This window comes from Oncorhynchus clarkii, chromosome 26, assembly GCF_045791955.1.
Source record: "Oncorhynchus clarkii lewisi isolate Uvic-CL-2024 chromosome 26, UVic_Ocla_1.0, whole genome shotgun sequence".
Classification (NCBI taxonomy): domain Eukaryota; kingdom Metazoa; phylum Chordata; class Actinopteri; order Salmoniformes; family Salmonidae; genus Oncorhynchus; species Oncorhynchus clarkii.
In genome coordinates, this window is record NC_092172.1 from 2,567,246 (window position 1) to 2,586,160 (window position 18,915).

The window sequence follows — 18,915 nt, forward strand, 5'->3', positions numbered from 1 at the left end:
TAACTAAGGAAGTATTTCACTTTCATCAGGGCCGCCTGGGTGAAAGGTACGTTGGGTCGCTAGGCAGGAAACCAGGAGCCATGGCAGTTTGTTTTGTGTCTCTGGGTGCGTGTGATGGGGCTGTTGTGTTATGGGGTGAGATTGGCACCAGAGGTGGCATGCAAAAATGCTCGCCAGCTCCTGTCGGGTGCCAATTAGTGGGAGATATGTCGCGTGATTTGCCGAAACAGCTCTCAAACACGATGCTCAATGGCTGCACAGTGTGTGCGTGTGGGAGGGGAGGGGGCTCTGAGAGGACAGAGTGAACAAAGAGGAATAAGGAGGGAAGGTTATGCAGACTGGGAATAGAAGAGCAAATGGAAAATGACTGCATTGTGTGTGTATGATGTTTCTCCTTCTCGGTGACAAAACAGCGCAATCTTACACACAGACCGACCGCTGTACACATCAACTAGCTCTCACATTGGCACGTCAGAATTAGACGTTCTTTCATCTTTCTTAAATGTCAAAGTTTTTTTCAAAGTAATATGCATATTATTAGTAGATTTGGATAGAAAACACTCTGAAGTTTCTAAAACTGTTTGAATCATGTCTGTGAATATAACAGAACTTATGTAGCAGGCAAAACCCCGAGGACTAACCATTCAGATTTTTTTTTTTTTAGGTCTCTGTCTGTTCAGTGAATTCTCATTGGGAAACGATATTTCTTAGGAACTTGTTTTCAGTTTCTACCGCTTCCACTGGATGTCACCAGTCTTTGGAATTAGATTGAGGTTATTATTTTGTGCAAAGAAGAAGTACGGCAATCTAGGAACTGCGTAACACTGTTGAGTTGCGCAAGACTTGAAAAGTAGCTTGGTTTGTTGTCTTCCTGTCTTCAATTTGATCGATTATTAACGCTTAAAATTACCTCAAGTATTTAGTATCTTACATATGTGATTTAATGAAAGTTCAATTTTTATATCATTTTATTTGAATTTGCCGCACTGCATTTTCCCTGGCATTTGGCCAAGTGGGACGCAAGCGTCCCCTATACCAGGAGAGGGATAAGGTTTGGGATAGGCTGAAAAAAAATCTCAAACTCCTATCGCTGGATTCAGATGTGCAGCCTTCGACACCAGAGGCAGATACTTATGTCCATTCTTTGTCCACAACGCCCTAGCAAAACCGAAACCTACTTGAAGGTAACAGCGCTCACTGTAGCCCTTAGTGGCCGGTTTCCAAGTCATCTCCCAACATCCTCCGACATGGATGGATGTCGAATACTGACTTTTTTCACGGGTGGTAAATATACAGAGTTCGACACACAACACTACACGCTCATTCAAGACATATATGCTACAGCTTTCCTCTCACGTACAGCTGTCTTTTCAGAGCTACAACCCTATCTGAGCGGTGCTACAAGTCCTATTCAGATTGCGGTCACTTAGGGCCCCCAGACTCAAGGGGGCTCCAAACCCCCCACAAAAAGGAACTCAGTCTCAACTTCCTGGGGAGAGTAAGAATAGCAGAATACACCAGGTACAATTTCTAAATTGTGCATCAGCAGTTTTTCTCTTTTTCACTGACATTCACTCAATTAGCCATGTCAACTAACAATTTCAAGATTTGAAAATAGTCTAGACAGCTATCTAAACTTTTAGAAATCATGGCCGAATACCAACCGGGCACGTGACATTGCTTTTGTTAGTCATTCTCAATCATATACAGTACAGTGCCATCAAAGTATTCACACTCCTTGACTTTTTCCACATGTTGCTGTGTTACCAGCCTGCATTTAAAATGTATACTAAATTGAGATGTTGTGTCACTGGCCAGTCAATATCCCATAGTTGTGTGTAGGCAGGTCAACGTAGAATTATGTTTTTAGACATTTTTGCAAATTTAATAAAAACAAAAAGCTGAAATGTCTTGAGTGTTAAACACCGTTTTTTAGGGTAAGCCTAAATAAGTTCAAGAGTGAACATTTACTTAATAAGTTGCATGACTGTATGCAATAATAATGTTTAACAATATGATTCTGAATGACTACCTCATCTCTGTACCCCACACATACAAATATCTGTAAGGTCCCTCAGTTGAGCAGTGAACTTCAAACGCAGATTCAACACCACAGACCAGGGAGGTTTTCTAATGCCTCGCAAAGACGGGAACCTATTGATAGATGGGTAAAAATACAAAAAGCAGGCATTGAATATCTCTTTGAGCATGGTGAAGTTATGAACTACATTGGATTGTGTATCAATTCACCCAGTCACTACAAAGATACAGGAGTCCTTCCTAACTCAGTTGCCAGAGAGGAAGGAAACCACTCAGGGATTTCACCATGAGGCCAGTGTTGACTTTAAAACAGATACAGAGTTTAATGGCTGGGATATGAGAACTGATCAACAACATTGTAGTTACTCCACAATACTAACCTAACAAACATAATGAAAAGAAGTAAGCCTGTACAGAACACATATGTTTTTGCAATGAGGCAGTAAAGTAAAACTGCAAAACATGTAGCAAAGAAATTGACTATGTCCTGAATACAAAGTGTTATGTTTGGTGCAAATCCAACACATCACTGAGTAGCCCTCTTTATATTTTCAAGCATGGTGTTGGCAGCATCATGTAATGGGTATGCTTGTCATCGGCAAGGAATAGGGAGGTTTTTTCTTCTAAAAAGAAAAGGAATAGAGCTAAGCACAGACAAAATCCTAGAGGAAAACCTGGTTCAGTTTGCTTTCCAAAAGACGCTGGGAAACAAATTCACCTTAAAGCAGGAGTATAACCTTAAACACAAGGCGAAGTATACAGTACACTAGATTTGCTTACCAAGAGGACATTGAATGTTCCTGAGTGGTCTAGTTACAGTTGACTTAAATTGTCTTGAAAATCTATGGCAAGACATGAAAATGGCTGTCTAGCAATGATCAACAACTAACTTTAAAAAAATATTTTGTGCAAATATTATACAATCCGGGTGTGCAAAGCTTTTAGAGACTAACCCAGAAAGACTCACAGTTGTAATTGCTGCTAAAGGTGTTGACTTAGGGGTGTGAATACTTATGTAAGTGAAATGTCTGTATTTAATTTTCAATAAATGTACAACCATTTCTAAAACCAAGTTTACACTTTGTCATGGGTGAGAAAAAAGTTGATTGAATGCATTTTGAATTCAGGCTGTAACACAACAAAATGTGCAATAAGTTAATGGGTATGAATACTTTCTGAAGACACTATCAAATAGCTTTAACATGCACTCATTTATCTCCACCCCATGGCAAAATGGTGAGAATTGCAGGAAATTTGTTTTAAAATTGCAACAAACAAAAAAATCCTACACCCCATGACAAAATGTGTATAATTGCAGAAAATATGATCAAACGCGTCGAGGAGGGCTACTAAAATGTTTTGCCTAGTGGGGACCCCCCCAACCAAGTCATGCTTGGGGCCCCCAAAAGGCAAGAGCCGTCCCTGTTGCTATTCTTCAGTGTGTACAAAAACACAGCTAAGCTGGCTGTGCGAAGCTACGGTACAGTGCACCGCTATTCTATCTGACAATGGCAGAAGCCTCAGAGTGGGAGGTAAGTGCAACAAAGCTCTCATGGATTCATGGCTCCCTCATACGCTAGACTCGACCTTGTCTCAGTGTGTGTGTGTGTGTGTGTTTATTTATTGGAGGCTTTGGCCTTGGCGCATTGGCCGTGTGTCGGGAACTCATGGGAGGCATCGACGGCGAGTTGCTTGGCTACACACACACAGACAGAAATTGGTACACACACACACACACACACACACAGAAAGTGGTATACACATTTAGAGGTACGCGCTTACACACAAGAAAAGCACATACACACAGTGTCACACACACAGGGCTGAGTTCACATGGCGGGACAATGTAATGATGCAATCAAGGCCGACAAAAATTCCAGATTGTCAGCATAATCAAACAACATTCAGCTCATACACCCATACATACCCAACAAGACATGCAAGCAGCCTGTCACCTTCTCAACCTCCTCCACTCACATTTGAACCCTGCAGCACATCCTCTGTGTTGGGCTGAGTTTGAGATTGGCATAAAAGAACAGTGTCGTTACAAAACAGAGGGAAGCTGTCGGATTCGTAACACACCTTAGGGCAAGAGTCACTGAACATTTGCCGCTTTCACAGAAGACTGGACATGTAGTAGAGTTTGTGAGTCACTTTTCAACTCAAAGGCACTTCAGAGGAAATCAGAGATATAGCTAGCCTGGTTCCAGATCTGTTTGTGCTGTCTTGCCAAGAACGGATTGCTTTCAGTTAGTGAGGTTGTGTGTTGTGACTGAATCACTGTGTAAAATAAATTGTCTCCCACAAAGTTTTATGAAGGTGTTTCATAATGTAAAAGTTGCATAATGTTATATTGTCTGACTGGGACTTTTATTTATCCTGTCTCTCTTCTTTGTTGACATTCTCCCTATGGGAGGTGCAATATGCTCTGCCATTTCCTCATTTCAAAAAATCTAAAATGACCCAAAATAATCATTGTACCATCTAAACCGATGCATATGAAATATATTTTTCAATAACCAAACATTTTGTATTTTAAGCAGAAGTACAGTATAAAACCGACAGTAAAAAAGAAGCAGAAACAAAAGAGGGAAACATAGAAATAGCACATAGAAAGGATCGATCTCTTATCAGACTTGCTTTCAATGAGAATGAGAGATCTACTGTATCTCCCATTTCTATCTGAAATTGGTCAGGTCTCACAAAAAAAAAATATTAAAAAAATGCCACACTGGTAATAAGTGAGGGTATATACTTCCCATAGCTCAACTCATCCGTTTTTCTTACACTCTTATACAGTGCCTTGCGAAAGTATTCGGCCCCCTTGAACTTTGCGACCTTTTGCCACATTTCAGGCTTCAAACATAAAGATATAAAACTGTATTTTTTGTGAAGAATCAACAACAAGTGGGACACAATCATGAAGTGGAACGACATTTATTGGATATTTCAAACTTTTTTAACAAATCAAAAACTGAAAAATTGGGCGTGCAAAATTATTCAGCCCCCTTAAGTTAATACTTTGTAGCGCCACCTTTTGCTGCGATTACAGCTGTAAGTCGCTTGGGGTATGTCTCTATCGGTTTTGCACATCGAGAGACTGACATTTTTTCCCATTCTTCCTTGCAAAACAGCTCGAGCTCAGTGAGGTTGGATGGAGAGCATTTGTGAACAGCAGTTTTCAGTTCTTTCCACAGATTCTCGATTGGATTCAGGTCTGGACTTTGACTTGGCCATTCTAACAACTGGATATGTTTATTTTTGAACCATTCCATTGTAGATTTTGCTTTATGTTTTGGATCATTGTCTTGTTGGAAGACAAATCTCCATCCCAGTCTCAGGTCTTTTGCAGACTCCATCAGGTTTTCATCCAGAATGGTCCTGTATTTGGCTCCATCCATCTTCCCATCAATTTTAACCATCTTCCCTGTCCCTGCTGAAGAAAAGCAGGCCCAAACCATGATGCTGCCACCACCATGTTTGACAGTGGTGATGGTGTGTTCAGGGTGATGAGCTGTGTTGCTTTTACGCCAAACATAACATTTTGCATTGTTGCCAAAAAGTTCAATTTTGGTTTCATCTGACCAGAGCACCTTCTTCCACATGTTTGGTGTGTCTCCCAGGTGGCTTGTGGCAAACTTTAAACAACACTTTTTATGGATATCTTTAAGAAATGGCTTTCTTCTTGCCACTCTTCCATAAAGGACAGATTTGTGCAATATACGACTGATTGTTGTCCTATGGACAGAGTCTCCCACCTCAGCTGTAGATCTCTGCAGTTCATCCAGAGTGATCATGGGCCTCTTGGCTGCATCTCTGATCAGTCTTCTCCTTGTATGAGCTGAAAGTTTAGAGGGACGGCCAGGTCTTGGTAGATTTGCAGTGGTCTGATACTCCTTCCATTTCAATATTATCGCTTGCACAGTGCTCCTTGGGATGTGTAAAGCTTGGGAAATCGTTTTGCATCCAAATCCGGCTTTAAACTTCTTCACAACAGTATCTCGGACCTGCCTGGTGTGTTCCTTGTTCTTCATGATGCTCTCTGTGCTTTTAACGGACATCTGAGACTATCACAGTGCAGGTGCATTTATACGGAGACTTGATTACACACAGGTGGATTGTATTTATCATCATTAGTCATTTAGGTCAACATTGGATCATTCAGAGATCCTCACTGAACTTCTGGAGAGAGTTTGCTGCACTGAAAGTAAAGAGGCTGAATAATTTTGCACGCCCAATTTTTCAGTTTTTGATTTGTTAAAAAAGTTTGAAATATCCAATAAATGTCGTTCCACTTCATGATTGTGTCCCACTTGTTGTTGATTCTTCACAAAAAAATACAGTTTTATATCTTTATGTTTGAAGCCTGAAATGTGGCCGAATACTTTCGCAAGGCACTGTACCTGCCTCTCCCTACCCTTAAGCCCCCCTAGCTCCCATACCCTCCAATACTATGCTCTAATTGGCTATCATGTATCCAAACATTTCCAGCAAACAATCTGTAGAGAAAGAGATACAGAGGAGAACATGAGACAGAAAGAGAGGAGAGAAAGAAGGGGTAAAGAGAGAAAGAGGAAAGAGACAGTCATACAGCCTGACAGAAAAAGGGGTAGAGAGAAGTAGAGAGAGAGGACAGAGATGAGAAGTTTTGACAGCAATTCTTTTTTTACTGGTTGGTTCATGATTCAGAGAGCCGAAGCCTGGCTCAGACCGAAAGGTCAGAGCTTATGTTCGCTACCTCCTCTACTTTCCCTCTCTCCCTCATACACACACATACTTGCAAGCATGGGGGGAGGTGGCACACACACACACTACGGAGAGTGGACAGCAATTTAGGATTGGCCACTGGACTTTGTGTGAGAGAGCATGGAATTCCTTGTATCTGTTGTTGTGTCCTTATGTGTTTTTCTGTGCGTGTGTGTTCGCCAGCCTAGGTGTGCCCACCCACACACAGTTCTAAGGAGATCACAATGTGATTGGCTTGCTCATTCCCATTCTGTGCCACGGTCTGTGCCTCTTGCTATCGTGTGTTTGTGTGCATGCGTGTGTGTGTGCGGAGGATGAGTGTGACGCCAACTACTAGCGACCAGGGACAGGCCGGAGTTGGTGCTCAACCCAGGCAACAACACACATGAGAGCTAACATGCTAGCGAAGACCTTTTCTCAGGTTACATGTAATAACACTCACCGAGTGAGTGCCTACATATGATGATCATCCGATGCTCACTAGGTGTGAGTGCTACAGGATTCATTCCAGGTCACAGTATTGACATGACAAATTGTTTATCCTCATTTCATCCTTACAGACCATAGTACAGTACCATAATGGGACTATATTCAACAATTCTAGAAGGCTAGTATTCATCGGCGTACACCAACCCACATACCACAAGCCATAACTTTCCCCATAGAACCACCACTACCACCACAGCATGACCGCCTCCCTCCTTTCCCCATCCTATCCCTGGATACCCTGCCTCCAAGACCCCCTTACCTGTGTGGATCCTCCGGTGGGTCTTTGGAGAGGGCTATGCTAAGGTAGGAAGCGCTATAGGGTGTTTTAGCATGGGTCCCTGAACCAAGTCCATCCAACAGTAGAGGCAACAAGTTAAACTCCCGCCCGCCCACTGGCCCATTGTCTCGCTGGTCAAAGTGCCAAAGGTCAAGGTTCAGCCAGCCATCAACTGACATTGCATGGAAAGTCAGAGGTGAGAGGTCAATGATAATGAGGTGTCTGTCAATTAAGGTTAATTGAGATTTCGTGAACAATGATGGCGTTTGTAAACATGGACGCCTGTCTGCTCTACATTTTGGTGTACGTTTGTGTACATTAACAAAGTGAACTTGTACTAAAACACAGTGGAACATATTTGTTTCTAGGTGGATTTAACTACACCGGCAGGGGCATACAGTATAAGAAACAATTTCTTGATCGATAGTTTGATAATTGTATAGGTTATTTTGATTTAACCGCTAGTATTATATCACTCTCAGTGGACTCTCCTCCCTCAGAGCTAGTCTAATTTAGCTTACTCCCTCCAATTTTGTTTTTATACTTCCTTCCCTTCCTCTAAATGAGTATTTATCTCTCCTGCTGTTCTTCGCGATCTGCAAACATTATTTATAAAGACTTGTGTTCCTATTTAAAAATATATATATTTTCAGGACAAACAAAACCAAAACCTGTATGCAAATATTATATTTCATTAATCACTTACATTTAGTTAAATATTGGAAAAATACTACATTTCACAGAATGCATTAGTGTAGGATCATGTTGATCGTGAGGCCTTCAAAAAGAAGCCAAACAAATTAAGTGGTTGGTGGAAAAATAATTGACTATTCTAAGCACCGAGGTTAAAGGAGTATATGAACATTGTTTCCAGAGAAAAGTGATATATTCTCTTTCATGTTCTATGACTGAGTATAATTTCTATGAATTGCACTGAATTAAATTATACTTCCTGTCACTCAAACTCAAATTCTACATCCTGTGGGGTGTGGCCAATTCAATGCGAATTTCAACTTGTGAGTTGAATGGGATTCAATTCCAAAATTCTGAATTGAGCCCAACCCTGCATGCTAGCCATGTCTCACACCCTCGCTCTCTCTTTCTGTGACTGCGTGAGCATATGTCAGTTTGTGAGCATGTGTGTGTGCGTGTATGCTTGATTGTTTGGGGCATTGCCAAAATCCTGAAGTATCCCTTTAACCTCGTGCTGACCTGTGTCACACAAACAAACATGCAACCTTACACTCACACACACAAACTCACACATGTGCATGCAGTCACAGAAGGAGAGAGAGGGTGTGAGACATGGCTAGTATGCAGGGTTGGGCTCAATTGCCAAAATCCAAGTATCTCTTTAAACTCCTGTAGGTAGCACGTGAAATGATGTCAAACAAACCTTGCAGTGAGGCAGCAGTGAGAAAAAGTATCTGGCTCATAACTTCAAAAAGATAACTGTAAACAGATGTCGCAAAGGGATTAAATTGGCCAGAGCTGAGAAAAGAGAGCGTGTGGATTTTCTAAGGCATTTCTCTCTCTCTTTCTATGCTCTCTCTCCCTCCTGTCTCGGAACCCTCTACCCTCCTTTTGCTCTCCATCTCTCTCCTTCACTGACTGTGGGGACATGATATTATGGCCCATGATATCCAGCTGTCTACTGTTCCCAAAGGAGACCTGAAACCAGACCTACCCCCTGGTTCACCTTGACTCTCTTCTGTCTTGGTCTGTGTCTGTCTCCTCTCTTTCGCTCTCTTTTTTTTCTCTGTCTCCCTCTGTGTCCCTCTCTTTCTCTCTCTCTCACTTCTTTACTCCGTGCCTTTCTATATCTGCCATTTCTCTCTTAACTCCACCCCCCCCCACCCCCCTCAGTCCCACAATGCCTGGATCCCCTTTCCTCTCCCCCACCCTCTCTGCACACCATAAGACCAAGGTGTAGAAAAAGAGGGGGGTAAGGGTGGCAGAAGAGGAGGAGAGGTGGAGGCTCTCCGCTGCCTGCCGGCCCTCTTGCTCACTCTAATTACTGCCTCTCTTTCTCTCCCTCACTTCCAAAGTCACCCGGCGAGCACACTGAGGTGCGGCGGGGAGGGAAAATTGAACAAGCGTCACACGTCACTACTGGTTACCCTCTGCCTCCCCTGTCAGCACCGCAGCTCTCTCTGTTCACTCGCCCTGCAATTACCGCCCTCCGAGGACCAGAAGACTAAAATACAGACCTAGCTGGCAATAGCGGAATAGGATCTTTGTGATGCTTTTTGTTGAAGGATGATGGACAAGGTAATAGTAGGGAAAACATTATGTACAATGTCAAAGAGCACAAAGGTTAAAAAATAATGTGTGCCTATCCTGATCCTGTGCTGTAATTGGGGTGAATGGCAGGTCTGGATAATGTTAAAGGGATTTAGAGATATCACATCTGTGCAATGCAGTAGGGGGCACTATACCAAGACTGGCTGAGGGCCCTGACCTGGCCCCTGACTCAGGGGGACAGTGGGTCGGCGGCAACAGGCAGCAGCACGAGGCCCCGTTCACAGGGTGGCCACGTGCCACCTGGACAAACTCTCCCATGCTCTCCTTTAGATCCCGCCACTGCTAGCCTCTCCAGGAATATCCATATTTTTATCTTCTTCTTTTCTCCTCTCCTATGACTAGAACAGTCAAAGGAAATATCCCTTCTACCCAACTAACTTTTACCCTACAAACAGCCTAGTACAGGGGTGTCAAACCCATTCAATGGAGGGCCTAGTGTCTCCTGTTTAAAATAAAATCTTTCTCTATATATATGTCCTAGACAACCAGGTTAGGGGAGTTCCATCCTAAGTAGTGACCTTAATTTATCAATCAAGTACAAGGGAGGAGCAATAACCCGAAGACACTCAGCCCTCCGTGAAATGAGTTTGACACGTGCCCAAGTCCCTTTGAAGTTTTCCCACCCAAAGCTAACAACTTCTATATCAAAACCTCCACCCCTTTTACCATCTAAATATCCCTAACAGATACTCCCAGAGAGCTTATTCCCATTTAGAAATTTGCCACCATTTTCCTGCCAAGTTCCTTCCAAATACCAGACATAAATTCTGAGAATGACTCATTCTGGGAATGGTTTGGGGGGGGCAGTGGAGGGATCGATCGCGGCGTTCCCTGCCGACTTACACTGCACGTCTACCCGGATGGACTTGATGGCAGCCACCCCCACCCCGTTGTCAGCCTTGCAGTAGTAGCGGCCGCCCTGCACCCGCTGAATGCCCTCGATGCGCAGCGTCTCGTTGTAGATGGACGTCTCCTGGAACTTGTCAGAGGCGCTGCCTGCTGTCTTTGTCCACCGCACCTGCAGGGGGCAAGGGATTGAGTTGGTTAGTTAGGCTGAGAGTATAGTATACTATAGAGTTAATATATACTATACCCAGCCAAAAACGTTGATCTATAACCTTTCTACAGTGCTTCTCCCAAATGACCAAATTTGAAAAGAATTGGCTTTTGGTTGTCTGTCATGGGATTTTTCCTTTTCTCTGCATACCATTTTTGATGTACTTATTTTATTTATTCATCCTATGTTTATTTTCTTCTGTATAAAACAAAATCCTGTCACTGTTTAATTGTATGTATTATATGCTTCCCAATAAAATATCTGAAACGAGAAGCGCTTTGAAGGTATTGACATCTGGGAGACGGGGGGCAAAAGTGTACGGTGCTCTGGTGGACATAGCAGTCCACTTTTCGGCCTAGGGGCCTTTCTCCAGACAAAGATAGAAATGGAGATATTACCTTAATACATCTTGAACCTAAAAGGGAAAAGGGTTCTTTGGATGTCCTCATAGGAGAACCCTTTGTAGAACCATTTTTGGATCCAGGTATAAGAACCCTTTTGGGCTCTATGTAGAACCCTTGCCATAGAAGGCTCTACCTGGAACCAAAAAGGGTTCTGCTATGGGAACACCCGGAGAACCCTTTATTCTAAGAGTGTAGACACAGAGGGTATGTTTAAATTGGCATCCTTCACTGTATTATCCATTCTGCACTTTGTTCAGTTTGTTTACTGCTTTTCATGCTAAAAACCAAGCTCTTTTGAGTAAAAAAAGACAATCAAGAGCCTATAAAAACCCACCACCTCTATACGTTGATCTTTGCTCAACACTATGACAAAGATCAATGTCAATTAAACAAACTAATACCAATTAAAGGCTCATTAAACACTTTCATATCAACCTCTACAGGACAATTAACTTCATCCTCCTACTATCAGAGAGGTCATTCCTGATAACAGTGTGAGCTGGGATATAATAGCATAGCACTAGACTGAGGAACAGGGGATGTGTAGGCTGTAGCATCCCAAATGGCACCCTATTCCCTATTTAGTGCATGCCTTTTGACCAGAGCCCTATGGAATACCAGTGTGCACTATTAGTGCAAAAAATAGTGCACTAAATAGGGCATAGGGTGCCATTTGGGATGTGTAAATTACAATGCACACTTGGGATTATAGGATTAGCTGGGGCACTTTTAAACACTCGTTGTTTATTCAGGTTTGTTTGTCTGCGCATATGGAGACAGCTGTTTCTCATTGATCGGACAAGGAGGGGAAGGTTAGGAATTAGGTGTGGGACCCTGTTGTCAATAATTACTGACTCAATGGTTTGTGTATGTGTGTGTACTGTCGATGGTTAGTGACTGAGTGCGTGTGTGTGGCTGTGCTCTTTATGTGTGTGTATACCTGATGAACCAATGATAAAGACGAGTCGATCTGTCTACCATGGTACGATGGTATAACCTTGACCTGGTTGACTAAATACAATTTATAATGCACACCTGGTCAACAGGAGTGCCATTTGGGTTACAGACTGTAGAGATGGCTCTGTAGGAGATGGCTGCCGTTTTACGTGCTCCTAACCAATGATGCTATTGTCTGTTTTTTCACCTTATCTGATGACCGAAAAAAGCTTCTGTATATCAGGACAGCGATTACTCACCTCGTACTGGACAAAGATTTTTATCTTTAACGAGTCAGACGCGAAGGATTTACTATAGACACCGGACATGTCCCAAATCCCTGTCATTCACAGGAAGAAGAGACTGAGATGCAGGTTGGGGTGCCTTGTAAGAATCCGACGGCGAGTGGGTAACCCACCTCTACCATCAGTCCAATTAGCCAACGTGCAATCATTGGATAACAAAACGGATGAGCTCTGATCAAGACTATCCTACCAACGAGACATTAACAGCTGAACGACACGGATAATCAAATTGACAGTGAAATGACAGTGAAATGTTTACTTACAAGCCCCTAACTAACAATGCAGTTGTAAAAAATACAAATAAGAAATAAAAGTAATAAGTAGTTAAAGAGCAGCAGTAAAAAAAACAATAGCGAGACTAAATATGGGGGTACCGGTATAGAGTCAATGATCACCGGTTAGTCGAGGTAAAAGGTACATGTAGGTAGAGTTATTAAAGTGAATATGTGCCGATAATAACAGATTAGCAGCAGCGTAAAATAGGGGGGGGGGGGGGGGGGGCAATGCAAATAGTCTGGGCAGCCATTTGATTAATTGGGGGTAGAAGCTGTTTAGAAGCCTCTTGGACCTAGACTTGGTGCTCCGGTACCGCTTGCTGTGCGGTAGCAGAGAGAACAGTCTATGACTAGGGCGGCTGGAGTCTTTGACAATTTTTAGGGCCTTCCTCGGACACTGGTATAGCCTGGTATAGAGGTCCTGGATGGCAGGAAGCTTGGCCCCAGTGATGTACTGGGCCATTAGCACTATGTAGTGCCTAGCAGTCAGAGGCCGAGCAGTTGCCATTCCAGGCGGTGATGCTCTCGATGGTGCAGCTGTAGAACCTTTTGAAGATCTGAGGACACATGCAAAATCTTTTCAGTCTCTTGAGGGGCAATAGTTGTGTTTGGATCATAATAGTTTGTTGGTGATGTGGACACCAAGGAACTTGAAGCTGTCAACCTGCTCCACTACAGCCCGGTCGATGAGAATGGGGGCGTGCTCGGTCCTCCTTTTTCTTTAGTCCACAATCATCTTTGTCTTGATAATGTTGAGGGAGAGGTTGTTATCCTGGCACCACACTCCCAGGTCTCTGACCTCCTCACTATAGGCTGTCTCATGTTTGTCGGTGATCAGGCCTACCACTATTGTGTCTTTGTCAAACTTAATGATGGTGTTGGAGTCATGCTTGGCCATGCAGTCATGAGTGAACAGGGAGTACAGGAGGGGACTGAGCACGCACCCCTGAGAGGCCACTGTGTTGAGGATCACGTGACAAATAACATTTTATTTGAATGTTATCCAGCAACTTTGTGTCAGATTTCAAAGAATCTCTTAAGGAACAAACAAAGAGGTAAATAGGTGTTGTTATTGCATTGATGCTGATCTTGGGTCAGTTCAGCATTTTTCCCACTAATGTTCAAGGTTGGGGGAGGGAAGCTTATCCTAGATTTGTACATAGGGAAAACTTCACCCCTGTGTTAATCAATAGTGAGTGAGTGAGTGAGTGAGTGAACCCGGTTAGCAGAGTGCAGTTGAAACTGGAGATGGACAGGAATGCTGGATGTGGGAGAGAAAGTGAGGGGAAAAAGGAGCAGAGGAACACATTGGAAGTTGAAGAGAGAGATCGGGAGAGAGCAAGAGAGAAAAGGAGGAATTGGAAGAGAGAGGAGAAATACACTGGAAGTAGATAAACGCCAGAGCAGAGCAGCAGTCTTTCTCTCTCTGACATTAGTCATGGGAAATCATCACCCTCTTTCTCCTCACCAGCTTTTCTTTTTCCAGAGTTCCCTGTGGAGGAGCGATGGCACACCAGCATACAGTATCTTCCTCTATTCCCTTCCTTTATTGCCAGAGTAGGGAGATGCAACGAGTCTCGCAGTTCAACAGAAAGTGGATTTTCATCACAGACCCCCTCCCAGCTTTCCTGTGAGTTATTTGAAGAACTAAAGTAAGAAATGAATGAAACTCAGTTCATTCACCCAATACTTGTTTTATTTTCTTAGGGGTACTGCATACAGAAGAGACAATAAGCCCTAGAGAACGTAACACTGCAGGGTTGGATTCAACAGGGGATTCGGGACAATGGGGTTCGGATGTGAACGTGATTCAATGGTACTTGTGTATTGAGGGAGAGTTCTTCACAGAATAATAGTACTTTATTAGTCCATCAAATATGGAAATCCTTATTCTGCTGCTCTGCTCCCAATCCCCTCAGTGCTACAGAGCGCTGCACAGCAGGTCTTGAGACAGGCGTCACTTCAATTAATCTCTTCATGCCTTTCGCCCATTTGTAGACTTTTCCATTGGTCCTAAAGTGAAAATTCTCACACAAAACACTTAGACTGAAGGTCTGCGTCCACTCAGTCACATCTCTTGGCCAATAACAAAATATGGATATGTGGGACTGGCTTCCAGGACACAAACAAAGCCTAGTCCTAGATTTAAAAGCTATTTCAATGGAAAATATCCATTAAGTTTGTCTAGGAAACCAGCCTGTGGAGCCCCACGATTCTAAACTCAAACTGAAAGTAGAAATTCTCTGAATACAATATAGACTTAATTTGGGTTCTACGTGTCAACTATTGTCTGTTTAGTTTATTTAATCCGTTAGGTTAAGCCAGCTCTATCAATCGTCGCGGCCATTAAGTCCCTGAAAGGCACCTAGCAATAGCATAGCGCCCTGTACTTGTAGGCTCGGTTTCCCTGTGACAGATTGACCCTAGTCCTGGATTTAAAAGCATGCTCAATTGACATTGTCCTTTGAAAGTGCTTTTTAGTCCAGGGTTACGCTTAATCTGTGTCTTCCACTATTAAGTTTTGCAGTACTACAAAGCCTTTCAACTGCTCCATCCAAATATCCATCCCTCTGCCATAGTGCACACACAGATAATGCTACCGTTACCGCTATCCGACCCCCTCTCCCGCTATCCGAGACCCCTCTACTGCATAACACTGGTTTATCTGTGGATAAGATTGGTTAAACTGTATTGACCCGCCGAGTGCAGGTGCTCGTTATGCAGGTTTGTTGTCGATCATTGCCGCAGCGCCGAGGCAGAGGACAAACACAGAGGGAAAAACAAGTTGTGCTTCTATCCGTGCGACAGAAAAAGAAGGGGGGGGGAGAATGAGGGGGAAAAGGAGTCTTCTTGGGGGTGTTTGCGAGGGAAAGAGTGGGAGTGGTGAGATATGGATGGATAGTGAGTGATGAAGAGATACCTGGGAGAGGCGAGGAAGGTTAACATCTGTCAACAACTGGCAGACAACACGGCGGTGTCTGGGTTAAGTGTTTGACATGTCCCGCACACAAGCTCACAGACTCTTTCACACACAGGCAGACACACACACACACACACACTCCAGTTCTCAGGTTAAGTGTTTGAAATGGTTTCCCGCAGAGTCCCATCCACCTCCTGTGAATGGATTTGACACCAACCCCTGGTCTGTACACTACACAGACCCGGCCTAAAACAATACTGAGCCGTAGGGCTCGATTAAATTTGTATCGCCAAAGTTCAGCGCTATAGCGTGCTTGACATTTTAAAGGTAGTTTCCGATTGAGCATTGCCTTTCAAATTCAATTGCACTATAGCACTGAACTTCGGCAATACGGATTGATTCGAGCCCTTAGCCTATCTATCAACAATTGTATTGGGTTTAAGGCTTCTCACTTGTTACTGTTAATGTACCATATGCAACTAAATTGTTACCACTATAGTACACTGACATTTTGGGCTGGTTTACCGGGTACCACACCTTGTCCTGGTCTAAAAAGCATGTTCAACATAGAAAGTCTAGTTCAGGCCTAGGCTTAATATGTTTACTTTTATGAGGCAGCCTACTTGATACTGTTCATTTAATTGTGCTTCAATGAATGTTCACTATTGATAAGATTAACTTGTGTAATGTGGTCGGGAAAGAAGCTAAACTACAAGGTTCAAAATTACAAAATGGCTGGGGTATAGAATCAAGTGAAGTCCTGCTAATACAATTCTTCACTGGATTTGTTCTCAAACACAATTGACAGTGTGAACACACTGAGCTACGCCTCAGTGCGCAACTCCATTATGCTCTTTCAAAAATGGGAAGATCATAATCCGTCTATTGTTGGAAGAGTATTTGGAGTGACTAATTGGCACGGCACAGTCCCACACACGTTGCTGTGTGACGAAAGAAAGAGGAATGAGAGAGAGAGGGAGGGAAGGAGAGAGGAGAAAATACAGGGATCTCAACAAACACCCGGAGAGAGAGAGCCCTGACGAAGCATGGTTTTTCAAACGCTTGCTAATAAAAATCATAAAAACGCTGCTGAGCTTACTGTTAAACTTACTGTGGCAGAAACCATTTTCATTATTCTCCCTCACTGGGAAAGAGAGGAGGGAGAGGATCACTTGGAGATTAAACACGGAGAACAATGGGAATTAAGTCATACACGTCGTCTCCAGGATCGTCGACTTGAATCGTGTCACTTAGCTGGAAGTGGCAGTTATGGGATGGTGTGAAAAATGATGGAGTAGAGAGAGAGAGAGAGAGAGGATAGGGGGAAGCTAAGGCAAATAGTTATGTATTCCCAGTCAGATAAAGGAATGACAGACAAGGCATCACAGCAATATATCGGATCAATACATCTGGTCGATACATGTTGGCTCATTGACATCCTATACCCTCCGCTGACCAAGGTCCTTCGAGATCCCCTTACACATATCAAACTTCCACTAGAATGGTGCCGTTGACACAACAACGGTTAAAGTAATAGTCCATATGATTTATAATCCGGCTCCTATGCTCAAAAGACTGGGAAAATTGTGTCTTAATCTTATACTAGATTGGTTTCCTGCTTGGCCGTTGACCAGGCAAAACTGTCAGTTTTAGTCAGTCCATTCACAAACTTAATGAAAAGATGATAACAGCATATCTGAACACACACCACACACACACCACACACACACACACACACACACACATATACACCACACAACTGTCCTTTGCTTCCCTTTTACTTGGATTTACTGTGCATACAACAATGACAAACTACTTAAATATGACATGATGGTACAAAGATTTGCTTTGCATAAGATGACTCACAACACTAGGGGGCTACAGAATATGTCCAAGTCAATAAACTTATGTCCGTTTCAACTGTTTCAATAGTCTGTCGCTGTTAGACGTGATGGGTTGTAGCGGCGAGCGAAGGGATTTAGTTCAAGCGTGGCAGAATTGGGAAACGGGACCCGAATGGGTGATGCCAGGCCTAACTGTGGATCTGTGTCCAGAAAGCTGAGAGAACAGTATATGAACCGGCCAAGAAACGGAGGGGTGGAAACAGGAGATGATGATGGGAGTGGGGTGATTGGGTGTATGGGGTATACGGTTACCTGAGCATGCTGGGAAGTGTGGGTCTGTCATGTACAATATCAAAATAATTGTCTGAAATGCCTTTTGTTCTGTATGTCTCTGTCTGGTCCGTCCGTCCATCTGACTGTGTCCATTTGTCTGTCCGTCTGCCTGCTGCCCATCTGTTCGCCTATCTGCTTATCTACCTGCCTTCCTTTCTGTCAATCTGTCTGCCTGCATGTCTGTCTGCCTGTCTGTCCATCTTTCTGACTCATAGTTATATTATATTCTACTCTATTCTGACACTCTCAACAAATGTGTCACGTCAATCTGTCTGCCTGCATGTCTGTCTATCTGCCAGTGTGCCCATCTGTCTGCCTGTCTGTCCATCTTTCTGACTCATAAAGTTATATTATATTCTACTCTATTCTGACACTCTCAACAAATGTGTCACGTCAATCTCCCAGTCTTCAAAACATAGTATATGTATAACATTGGGGTGAAACAGGTTTCCGAATTAAATGAAGTGATTGACAACTTTATAGCACATTTCAAAGCTTTTAGTGCCAGCAGTTGATTGGTGATGAGGGATTTCCTCAATCTAGCATCTGTCATTTGCTATTTAATACATGACTTCGATTCTCTTCAAAACTATGCTTACTTCTCTCAACACACCACATAACAATTCTGTATTCATCGCTGAATACACATCTTTTGAACACAGCATTAATAAGTGAATGCGTACGAAAGGTTCATAGTTAAGCATCAAAGCCTTGTGGAGACATATTTCAACATTAAAGCATTTTGGGATAATTGTATAGGATAAGAAGATCTGGCTGGTGAAGGCTCTACTGAATAATAATTGGGGTGACTCCTGAAATATGTTTCTTGTGTGTGTGTGGTGTGCACACATGCACGTTTGTGTGTAGTTGTCTATGTATCACTACATTACTGGGCACAGGCTGTTATTTCGGATCATACTGTGCCGCTCTTGTGGGAAGGCCAGCTGATTGCCCAGTTACCAGGGTAGCAGACCAACCAGCTCTC

The 18,915-nt window shown here is 43.1% G+C and overlaps 1 protein-coding gene across 1 annotated transcript in view; it reads right to left on the reverse strand.

Moving 5' to 3' along the window:
- LOC139384764 (MAM domain-containing glycosylphosphatidylinositol anchor protein 1-like) overlaps positions 1 to 18,915 on the reverse strand; it is a 369,693-nt gene that overhangs the window by 235,830 nt on the left and 114,948 nt on the right. Inside the window, exon 4 of the mRNA XM_071129638.1 lies at positions 10,700 to 10,874. Coding sequence (XP_070985739.1) covers positions 10,700 to 10,874 — 175 coding nt within the window. The remainder of the gene's footprint in view (positions 1 to 10,699; positions 10,875 to 18,915) is intronic.